The 12143-nt window shown below is 42.5% G+C and overlaps 2 protein-coding genes across 3 annotated transcripts in view; one reads left to right on the plus strand and one right to left on the minus strand.

Annotated features, from left to right (window-relative positions):
• The window catches only part of OR10AD1 (olfactory receptor family 10 subfamily AD member 1), a 76782-nt gene extending 71060 nt beyond the window's left edge, over nt 1-5722 (minus strand). For both annotated transcript variants that reach the window (XM_081821559.1, XM_081821557.1), the window contains exon 1: nt 1339-5722. The gene's annotated coding sequence lies outside the window, so the exon portion shown is untranslated. The remainder of the gene's footprint in view (nt 1-1338) is intronic.
• H1-7 (H1.7 linker histone) lies at nt 2348-11850 on the plus strand. Its single transcript, XM_006729302.2, has 2 exons — nt 2348-2447; nt 10973-11850. The coding sequence occupies exons 1-2, from the start codon at nt 2348-2350 to the stop codon at nt 11848-11850; spliced, it is 978 nt and encodes a 325-aa protein (XP_006729365.2).
• The last annotated feature ends 293 nt before the right edge of the window (nt 11851-12143 follow it).

The raw sequence follows: 12143 nt of genomic DNA on the forward strand, positions 1-12143 counted from the left end.
TGCCCAGAAGTGGAACTGCTGGATCATACAGTAATTCTATTTTTAATTTTTCAAGGACCATCTCACTGTTTTCCACAGCAGTTGTACAATCTTACAGTCCCACCAACAGTGCACAGGGATTCCAATTTTGCCACATTGGTTTTTTTTTTTAATAGTAGCTAACCTAATGGGTGTGAGATGTGATACCGAGCATCTCATGTGTTTATTGGTCATTTGTGTAGTTTTGGAGAAATGTCTATTCAAGTTCTTTGCCCATTTTTGAATCAGGCTGTTTTTTTGTTGTTGAGTTTTAGAAGTTCTCTATATATTCTGGATATTATCTGGATATCCAGATATATGATTTGCAAATATTTCCCCCCATTCTATAGGTTGCCTTTTTACTCTGTGGATAGTGTTTTTTGATATACAAGTTTTTAAAATCTTCATGAAGACCAATTTGTCTATTTTTTCTTTTGTTACCTATGCCTTTGGCATCATATCCAAGAAATCATTACCATGTCCAATGTTATGAAACTTTTATCCTATGTATTTTTCTAAGAATTTTATTGTTATAGGTCTTACATTTAGGTCCTTGATCCATTTTTGAGTTAATTTTTGCATATGGTGTTAGGAAAGGGTCCAACTTTCTTTTACATGTAGACATCCAGGGAGAAGGGGGAGAAGGGGGAGAGGGAGAAGCAGGCTTCCTGCGGAGCAGGGAGCCCAATGCGGGGCTCCATCCCAGGACCCTGAGATCATGATGTGAGCCGAAGGCAGACGCTTAACGACTGAGCCACCCAAGCGCCCCAATTTTTTTTTTTTTAATTGAGAGCGTGCGCTGGAGCGTGGAGGGACAGAGGGAGTAGAGAAAGAATCCCAAGCTGGGCGCCCAGCCCTGAGCCGGAGGCGGGCCTCCATCCGACCACCCTGAGATCCTGATCTGAGCCGACATCAAGAGTCCGAGGCCTAACCAACTGAGCTGCCCAGGCGCCCCTTTTTGTTGTTGTTTTTTGGTTTGTTTTTGTGGGTTTTGGCGGGGAGTTAATTTTAATAACATGTCTGGTGAAAAACGTGCTGATGGGCAGGAGAATGAGGTAAAGAGAGCCTGAGTGCTCAAGGCCACTACCAGCATCTACACTGAGAGCCGATAGTAGGAAAGATCGTCAGAAGATGAAGGAAACACTTACAGGGGGACACAGGAAGGGAAAGGATTATTTTTTTGCGAATTATTCAGAAATAGCTGTTGTATGTGCAGGAGAAGTGATGTCCTGTGGCTCTGCCGATGCCACCCTTTCTGGCTAAATGTCTTGTGTCCTGTTCTCTGCCCATGTAGACCTTTCATTAACAACTCCTCCTCACCTGCAAGAGTCTCCTCGGCCGTCTGTCTGTCCGTCCGTCCGCTGGGCCAGCATGTTCCTCTCTCCTCTTGCCTATTACTTGTCTCTTTTCGCTCCCCCTATTCCTCGCGGGGGGTGCTCTTTGAGAGCAGGTACCACAGTCCCTTATAACTCCCTGTGGGCTCTAAAGGAGCCGCCTCTCTCCAGCCTCAGGGAGAAAGGGCGGGAAAGCCGCGGGAACAGATGCTCTCATTGGCTAACGTTTGCCTTCCTCACAGCGCGTGGGGCCTCCTGGGAGGAGAGTTTGAGGGGGTTTTTTTGTTTGTTTCCTGTTTTCTTCTTGCAGCGAAGCACCGCCCTAATTCCTGGGCCTCGGGACTGTTGGGGGCGTGAGTTCCGGGCTGTCAGGGCCCACGGGTCATCTTCCTCTGTGGCCGGGGCAGCTGTGGGAGACTCTGCCCCCTCTCCAGAGATTACCTGTGAACCATCATTTTAATTTGGACTCCTCTGGCTCTATAGGGGGCCCTCGACCTCCCTGGCAAGCCTTCTGCCTGCATCACCGCATACATCTTACTGTTGTGAGCAACACTTCTGGAGTTTCGCAAGATTGCGAATTTTTGAAGAATGATTTTTGAAGACCTAGAAATGGAGGTTTTCTGAAGATAAATATTCTAAGCAGGGGAAGAGGCAGGAGATTCGTTATGTGATCAGGGCAGGTAAAGTGAACAGGACAAAGGTAGAAGAAGCAGGGGAAGTGTTGCCCACTACATTTTCTTTGGGAAAATTTCAGCACACAGCAGAATTGCTTTAGATACAGACATAAATATAAATAAATATAAATTTTTAAATAAATATTTAAAATAAAAATAAATATAAAAATATTTGCTACACAGAATATTTATTAAAAAGAAGGGTAATCAGAGGTTGAGATTTAATAAAATTATAATTTTTATTGCTTCATAAAAAATATTTCAAGTAAAACTTGTTTTCCTTCCCTTCTTTTCTATCGGTGTGTAGCAGTAAAGAATATAATGCCTTCTAGTACAGTTTGTACTGTACCAGATTCATGCTTCGAGGCCAGCAGTTTTACCCACTATTGGTTTTACACTGTTGAAGTAAATGGCAACACAGGTAAATAATGTCTAAGGATTATTATGAAAAGTTTTGACCTCATGATAGTCCCCTGAAAGTCTTGACTCCCCCAGGGGTATAAGGACTACATTTTGAGAATCAGTGCCCTAGGGAATAGTAAGGCCTTTCCTTTCTCTCTCTAATCCTCATTCAGAGAAGGTAGTACACTTTAGTGAATTATTCAGGATCTCCTTTATGTGTGTGTACAGTTGTTCATCCAATTACATGCAAACACCATATTCAATTTGCAACCCACAGAAGAGATTTTAGAAGCCATTTGGACCAATAACTAGTCATTTTAAAGATTTTATTTATTTTATTTTAGAAAGAGGGAGAGCACGCAGGAGCAGGATGGGGGAGGAGCAGAGGGGGAGGCAGAGGGAGGGGGAAAGAACCTCAAGTAGACTCTCCACTGAGCCCTGCTGGGGCTCAATCTCAGGACCCTGAGATCATGACCTGAGTTGAAACCAAGAATCTGACACGTAACTGACTGAGCCACCCAGGTGCCCCAATAACTAGTTATTTTAAAATGTTCTGGCCTGAATTCCATCATTAGAGTCTTTACCTAAATGTAATGTCTTATATTTCTTTGTCTGCTTTTAGGATTTTTTTCTTTCAGTTTTAAGCAGTTTGATTATGATGTATTTGACTATAATTTTAAGTTCATCTGTTTGGGTTTTTCTGTGCTTCTTGGATCTGTGGATTTATACTTTTCACAAAGTTTGGGTAGTTTTCAACCATTTTGTATGTATGTATGTATTATATATTTTTTTCTACTCCAATCTCTTTCTTCTTTCCCTCTGAGAAATCTGTGACATGAATATTATTCCTTTTGATATTGTCCTACAGGTCTCTAAGACCAATTTCAATTCATTTCATTCTTTTTCCTTCTCTTATTTATATTGAATACATTTCATCTTCAAGCTCAGTGACTTTCTTCTGTCATCTCCATTCTGCTGAGTCCCTACAGTGTTGCTCTAGGGTTCTGCTATGCAGAATCTACCACTGCTGCACAGTGGGGAGAGGGAGTAGCTCTGCTCTTCTTTTCTTTTTAAGATTTTATTTATTTATTTGAGAGAGAGTATGAGTGGGAAGTAGAGGGAGAGAGAATGTGAAGCAGACTCTGTGCGTAGTGCAGAGCCTGACACAGGGCGGGGCTCAGTCCCAGGACTCCAATATCATGACCTGAGCCGAAACCAAGAATTGGACACTCAACTGACTGAGCCACCCAGGCGCCCCTAGCTCTGCTCTTTATTAGCACTTCTCTGGTATAGAATAGAAGGCTGAAATAGGGCTTTGCTCTTCAGGGGCTACCTCACCGCTGGTGAGGAGGGGAAGGACTGCTGCCAGTTTGGGGACAACCATGGTGTGGGATGGGTAAAAATCAGAATGGTCCCTTTCCTATTTGCCAGTCTTACAGCTAAAGAATAGAATCTTCTCTCTTCTTCTTCTTCTCCTCCTCCTCCTTCTTTTCTTCTTTTTTTTTCCTGTCTGGGCCATTGGAAGGTCTGGATTTTAGGCTGCTCTAGTGTCCAGGTAGGGATATATATGAGGCGAAAAGAAAACCCAAGGAACTTGTAGCTACCTTGTCCCCTAAGTCCTGAGACCCTTAGTCAGCTTGTAACTGCTTTTTGGAGTCTTCTGGTAGTTTTACATATTTAGTCCATGGTTTGTGGAAGCTGTTGTAGGAGAGGTTGAATGGAGGGTGATTAGTTTGTTTTATTTAGAAATAGAAGTCTCTTGGGGCGCCTGGGTGGCTCAGTTGGTTCAGCATCTGCTTTCAGCTCGGGCCATGATCCTGGGGTCCTGGGATTGAGCCCCACATCGGGTTCCTTGCTCAGCAGGGAGCCTGTTTCTCCCTCTCCCTCTACCACTACCCTCTGCTTGTGCTCTCTCTCTCAATATGTGTCAAATAAATAAATAAAAATCTTTAAAAAAATAGAAGTCTCTTATCTCTATGTTTTTATTAAAAAAATAATTTGTTACTTTGATAGGTCAAAAATTATTACTTATTTTGTAGTTTTGTTATAGTCAAAGGACGAGCTTATTTTTCACATATTAACCATTATTTTCATTTCTACTTTGCTTAATTTGGGGGTTTACTATTAATTTTGGAATAACTCATAGACTTTTTTTGGCAGATTTTTTTCCTGTTTGCTTTTTTACTCTTGTTTTAATTTTTTAATGTACAGAATTTTATGGTTTTTACATAATCATGTCAGTAATTTCCTCTGTGATTTCTTCCATTAATTTTATGCTTAGAAAATCTTTCTTCTTCCTAAAATCCAATAAATACATATACTTTTCCCTGCTTTCATTTTCTATGTTTAACTCTTTGATCCCTCTTAATTTTAGTATTTGGTGAAACATGAGTATTGTGTTTAAAAAATTTCAAGTTATTAACTATTGTATCCTATACATTTTTCTCATTAAAAATTACTCCTAACTTGTTGAAAGTTAGGTCTAATGACAAATAGATAAAAGCTCCAATCTTTTTTTAAAAATATAAAGTGATTTTAAGGATTGGAATTTTATTTATTTATTTATTTATTTATTTATTTATGTTTTATTTATTTATTTATTTTTAAGTAAGCTCTATGCCCAGTGTGGGGCTTGAACTCACAATCAAGTGTGTCACATGCTCAGGGAGCCTGGGTGGCTCAGTTGGTTAAGCATCTGACTCTTGATTTTGGCTCAGGTCTTGCTCTCAGGGTCATGAGATTGAGCTCCACATCAGGCTCCATGTGACTGGGTGTGGAGCCTGCTTAAGATTTTCTCTCTCCTTCTCCCTCTGCCCTATCCTCCACTGTGCATTCACATGCTCTCTGTCTCAAAAAAAAAAAAAAAAGTCACATCCTCTACCAACTGAGCCAGCCAGGTGTCCCAGATTGGAATTCATTGTAAAGATATAAGTTTGTTCTTCAGTGCCACCAGTGGAGAATTGGGGACTGTATATTTGGTAGCCAGCATAGGTCCTGGAGAGTGGTGAGATATGGCCCAGGCCAGGGAGGCATATGTTGGAAGTGGAGCATGAAATAGAGGTGGGGACATTATGTCTTGTTCTCTACAGCTCAAAGTGCTAGTCCACCTGAGTTGTGCCTACAAGCCACACAAAAATAGGCAGCAGGCTGGTTTTGGCCCATGGGCCACAGTTTTCCAACCTCTGCTCTAGCAACCTTGGTAAAGGACAGACCGGAGAACCAGAACTAGAAGGGAAAACCCTCTCCTCCTGCAGTCTTTCCAGTACCCTTTACTACAAAGCTTAACATCATGTCAGCTGAAAAAGGAAAAATATTTAAAAGGCCCAGATCCATTTTTACATTCAGGTAACAAAAGCAATAAATTGGTAACTGGCATAACTAGTATGGTAGAAATTATAGTGAGGAAGGAGAATCTGAATTTCTTGCTCAAAGCTTTGATTAGTGAAATGATAGAAGAGGTGGTATAGCAATTTCTTTTCTCTAGGTGGAAGATGAAAAATAGGAATCTTTGAGTTACCTGGGAGATATAGAGAATTCTCATTCCAAACTTTTCCTTCAGTACACCATTTACCTTCTCATCTGTAAATGTGAATAATATTATCCACTTTTCAGTGTTGCTGAAAGAATTAGTGATAATTTATACACAATACCTGATCCATAGGCCTTCAATAAATAAGTAGTAGCTCTTCTTCCCCAGATGGATCAAAGGCTGAGAAAAAGCCAAGGGAAGAAGAGTAGGATTAAAATAGAAAATCAGATGTGATTTTTAAACAGGAAATGGAGATGTGTTTTTTGAAATGAAATATTTAGAACCGCAGTTTTGAAGGAAAAAATGAGGAAAGTTATGCAGTATAATTCCAGAATGTGTATTGTGAATTGAGAATGCAAATAAAGCTTACTCTTGGTTATATTCCTGAGCATGGGCATTTATTTATACCACTTAATTGGGAGGAAAGCAATTTTTAATTAGTGAATTTGGATTTTCTGGAATTTTAGATCTGTAGAGATTAGGCTAGAAATAAGCTTCTCTGTAGTGGGTTGTAGGTCTGGGATATTTCAGTTCTCTGATTCCAAGAGTTACATATATATGGTAAATGATTTCTACCCTGCCATTTTTGTGTGTGTTTTTCTGCTTTGGCTTCATTTGTACAGTATTCTGGGAATTGACAAGGGCATGGATGGCTGGGAGTTACTATAACAGAATTGAATGTTGTCCAGAATGTAGCGTTATTGTGGGACTGCAGCTTGTCTGTATCCTGGGATGCCCTGAGCCTCATATTGAAAGTAAAAATCCTCAGAGAAATGGGTTTTTGGTTTTGAGATTTAACTGATTGTAGCAGAATGGTTCTTGGAGGTCCCACATTATGGGCTCATGGAAAGATATAACTATTAATAATACTTGATTTATGAGAGATTTAATTTATATAGACTCCTTTGTTTGGGTGAAAAAAAAGTACTTGGGTAGGATTTTGCTAATACCAAAGCCCTTATTTCTCTCATGTCATTTTTGGAGGGATGAGTATAGATTTTTATATTTGTGGGGAGGGGTGTGTTACACTGGGTGTTTAGAGCTTCTTGGGAGGAGTCAGGGAGACCAGATCTTCATATTTTTGGGATAATTGCTAAGAAATTTTCCTGGTCCTCCAATAAGATCACCTGGATCTATAATCTCTAGATTCACTTCTGGACAATTGTGCTGAGGATTAGAAGGATGAATGCCCAATTACTAGTCTGTCTCCATGCTTTTATGGAATCTTAATATTTTTATTTTCACATGTGAACTACTTTAGTTCTCCCAAAAGCCATGAGTCGACTGGTGGGTTTATTTGCTGAAATGACTGTTGTGGGGTTATTTGCATTAAAGTGGAAGGCACAAAGTGGTTCAGGAGAGGAAAAGAGTCGTTTGGGGAAAAACAACTAGCAGTTGAAGGTTAAGTTGGGGAGTTGTAATAGATTGTTGAACAGGTTTATATTATTTGGTTTGGGGAGAGATAAACTGAATCAATGCAAGATAATTGAGTAAGCAAGACCTAGAACCTTGGGGCCCCAGGACTGTGGATCAAGGAGGGGCAGTGAGGTATAGATTGGGGTTAAATCAGAGAATGCTACTAAATTTTGCTGTACTCTTGTATGGAGTTTTTCTTAATGAAGTTAGAGCTGAATAACTCTATGTGAGGGAGTAAGATTAATAAAACCTCTGACATTCTTAGAATTTTGTATAGTAATTAAAGGTTGCTATGCCTAAGTCAACCAAGTTCCTTTGGAGTCCTCAGTCACAACCACCATAGAAGAGTCTTGATATCAACAAAAAACAATAGATCTTGCTCTGGAACTTGAAGCAGAAAGATTTAGGCTAAACATTATTCCCAAGTATCCTTTTTCTTCACCACCAGCCAACCCCAAGCCTTCCAGAAATTAAGAGCTACTGATCTTTCTCATAACAGGATGGCGCTAGGTGGTAACTTCTGGTTTATAATCATAGATGATTAAAATTGGAAGGGATGGTTCAGTCTTGTTTTTCTGGAGCTGGAGTTGGTGTCTCCTGATTAGAGGTATGACACTTGTTTGTACTGACTCTTTTCCTCAAGAAACTGTTTTTTCTGAAGTGTCTTTTTCTTTTGAGATATCAGAAGAAGAGGGCTGGCAAGTAGATTTATTCCAAAGAGGAGCAAAATAACTCCAAGGGATTGGTGCAGCAGAAAGTTTGTCAGCTAGCTGGCTTTCTTGTCCTCTGAGCCAGCTGAGTGGTAGTGGGACATTGGTTTCCTGCCTCTCATTTTTTGTTATTCCCCTATTACTTACAGTATATTTATACAGAAATCTATATAGAAATGAATGGTTATGTATAAATGAAAATGTTTTGTTTTGTTTGGTGTGGGTTTTTTTTCATATAATTCTTGTCCTTTGATTTCAGCCTCTCCCAAAGGTTTCTAATTGGCCTCTTTTCTCATCACAGCGGTATCAATAAACATGGTTTGATTTGGTTCTTTTTTTTTAAGAGATCCAGAGGAGGGGCAGAGGGAGAGGGAGAGAAAGAATCTTAAGCTGCTCCACTCCACACCCAGCATGGAGCCTGACGTGGGGCTCGATGTGGGGCTCAATCTTACAACTGTGAGATCATAACCTGAGCCAAAATCAAGAGTTGGTTGCTTAACCGACTGAGCCACCCAAGTGCCCCTGATTTGGTTTTTGTCTTTCTTTCATGATGTTACCATTGTGTGCAGCCAACCTATCTTCACCTGGAGTCAGTTGATATGAAGGTCAGACTTCACTTACTCTCCTCTTATTCTCAAAGCAGACAGTTTTGACTTTTTTCTCTGATGGTTGTCCCATCCTACGACCAGTGGCCTATGCAACCAGGAAGTATAGCCAGACCAAGAGACTACACAAATGAGAGAAAGCCTGCTCCATGTGGTTCTGCCTCTCAGTCTGGCAGCTCTTCATTGGTGCACTGTCCCTGTGCTGATGTGTTAGTCTCCTGTTCTTGGAGATCCACAGTATCCTGCTCTAATTTAAAGACTGGGAGAAGGTACAGTGAGTGCTTGTAGATCCTTCTGATTCTGAGCTGTGAGTGTGGAGATAAACTTCCTCTTGCTCTGTAGTGGAGACACATAAAGGTGTGGAGAGGGTCAACCTTGGAGAAAAGGAAAACTAGCTCAGTAATTAACAACTCAGGCCTTAGAATTAAGTAGACTTACGTATGAATCCACACTCTACCTCTTACTGCTGTGTGACTACTTACAGCTGTGTCATTATGTTATGTGTCCTTCATACCTTGGCCCTAACCTACCTTTCCAGTCTGATCTCCTGCCACTCCCTTTCTCATTGTCTACTCCCCACTCCCCAACAGTTGTGTTTTAACTGAGTGGAACTACCTAGAACCTTGTTGGAAAGGTAAAACTGAGTGGAACTACCTAGAACCTTGTGGGAAAGGTAAAACCCATCCCAGTCCTAATGTACTGGAATCAGTACTTTATGAAGTACACATTAAAGTTTAAGAAGCACTGGTCTAAGCTACTTCCTGGCACTTTTATTCCTGGCAGAAACTATGTCACAGTCCAGCCTGTGACTGCTGAGTATATGTGAATGTCCTTTAGAGAAGTATGATATGCTTTTGCAATTTGAAGTATTCTTTGAATAATTCCCAACTAAGTTGTGTCCAAAATAAGAAGTCCTTGAGTAACTAGCTTCCTTGGTCCCCTTCATTTTCAACCCTTTGAGATTTATCCCGCTCCTTTCTCCTGATTTCCTGGGAATTTCCTTTGAATCCAGAGAAATCCTCCTCACCAGAGAGAAGCTTACACAGACTCAATTAAATGCCTGCTCTGTGTATAAGGAAGAATAGTGTTAGGTGCAGCAGGGGCCATAGAAATTCAAAGGCTATTTGGCTCTCAGGAAACTTTTTATTTAGTTGGAAAGGCATAAACATTCAGAGTAAAATTAATTTTATGCCTTATATTTGGGTAGTCCTTTGTCATCTACCATCACCTCTTCTGAACCTCTCCAATAATTCTGTGATGTTGGTAGGAAGGGATTATTAGCCCCCCCCCCTTAAAAATAAAGAAGTCAGATCCAAAGATATGGAGGGATTTATCAATGCCATATGGCTGTTAAAGAGTTGGGGGGGTGGGGTATGTGTCCATGTCTTTCAGCTCTAAGTCCAGGCTGTTTTCTTTTTAAAACTATTGTGCTGTATTGTACTCTCTAGTACCAGATTAGTTTAAAATAAAGAAAATGCAGTATAGGATTGCAAAAGTTTAATGTGGTAATTAAGAGGAGAGAAATCATTTGAAAGAGTGAGGGGGCTTCAGTGAGGGAAGGATTCAGCAGGATTCTGAAAGATGAGCAGAATATATCTGGACAGAGAAAGAGGGTAAGCAATCCAAGAAGAGGGACAAGAGATAGAAAAGCAAAGTCTGGTGAAAGAATAATGATTAGACCAGAGTTCTTGGTCTATTTGGAAACTGGATTGTTTTGATCCAACTGAATGAGGCATCAGAATTACCCAGGTGTGAGAATCATTGGTTAGGGTAGAGGGACCACAGTGATTCCCTCTTTCCTTCATATTCTTGCACAGAATCCCCCATGTGGAGAGTCAAAGAGACATGCTTGTCGATCTCTAGGTGGTGGGACCTGAAGGCGGGAGTTTCTAGGTCGGGTTTTGTTTGACAGACTACTACATTTACTTTTTAAAGGCATTGTATTACCTGTTTTAGATAGTTGGGAGCAGCTTCTTTCACCTTAGGGAAATGTGAGTAGATGGGTGTTCAGGACCACAGAAAAATAGTGAACTTCAGAAATTGGTTGAGATCCAGGTCAATGAGAAGTGGCAGCATTAGAAAGGGCAGGGAACAAACCCTGGAGATTATAAAGGTGATTCTTAGGGGTGTACAGGCGCCAAGATCTGGATTGGTTTAGACCTAGAAGGAAGTGGAGTCTGATTGGACCACCTACCTGGGTGGGATCTGGCAGCTCGCCAACTAGGACCTGAAAGTCTAGGCCGGGCGTGCCATTGTGACGTGGTCCAGCCAGCCTCAGCTTAAGCTCCCGCCTTGGTGGGGGTGGCCCAAAAGCAGTGGCCCCGCCGAGGCGGGAGCGGGGCCATGGCTGAGGTGGCTGGGCCCACTGGTGAATCCAAAGGCGCTGAAGTTAAAACCCAGCAGGCCCCGGAGAAAACCCTCACGGCCGTGCCGAGGCGGGGCCTGCGCTCCGTGCTCAAAGTGTCCCAGCTGTTGCTCCGAGCCATCACCGCGCACAAAGGGCTGACTCTGGCTGCCCTCAAGAAGGAGCTTGGAAATGCTGGCTACGTAGTGCGCCGTAAGTGCTGCCGCCACTCGGGCGATGCACCCTGGTCTGAGGTTAAGGGCACGCTTCTCCGGGTCAGCGGCAGCGATGCCTCTGGCTACTTCAGGGTCTGGAAGATTCCGAAGCCGAAGAGAAGGCCAGGACGCCTGAGGTTGGAGGAGGGCGCGCGCTCTTCGAGGAGGACCCTTCCCGGGCCGCGGAGGCCACGGCGGCGCTGCACGCATCGCGGGGCAGCCAAGAAGGCCAGGGAAGTCTGGAGACGCAGCACGAAAGTAAACACAAGGGGGCGGAAGATAAGGCCAAGAGCCAAGGACTCGGTGCGTTCCAGAGCCAGGGAGGAAGTGAGGGCCAAGGGGATGGACGAGCGGAGAGGACGGACCATGAAGGAAGACATCAGGCCTAGGACCCGAGAGGAGAAGAAGAGGCCAGGCCGGAAGCCCCGGGAAGAGAAGAAGCAGGACCCGGTGAAGCCGGTAAAACGCACCATCCAGAAGACAGCCTTGGTTAAAACTGACCGAAGTTCTAGCAGTCAGGGGAAGACTCATGACCCAAGGGCTGCTCGCACAAAGACTTCCACTAAATCTGAAAGGCTTCAGAATGCAGCCGGGTATTCGTAGTGTGGGAGCAATTTCCCTTCCTCCAGGCACAGATGCCTTTCCCCATAGGCTCTAATGAGAGCTGCTCTCACACACTGAAATGGACAAAACTATATACAAGACCTCTCCACTACATTGTGTCCGTTTCCTCTTTGCCGCACATGGGTACGAGTGGGTGTTGAGGGGAGACATACAACAGGGACATATAGGGTGAAGAGACAAAAAGATGTCGAGATTCTGTTCCTGCTTCAGGCCGCAGGACAATGCCTTTCAGAAGGAAAAAAGAAAACAGGTAGAAGAAAAGCAGCAACTTG

The sequence above is a fragment of the Leptonychotes weddellii genome, chromosome 5 (genome assembly GCF_054177405.1).
Source record: "Leptonychotes weddellii isolate Sample4059 chromosome 5, ASM5417740v2, whole genome shotgun sequence".
NCBI lineage: Eukaryota > Metazoa > Chordata > Mammalia > Carnivora > Phocidae > Leptonychotes > Leptonychotes weddellii.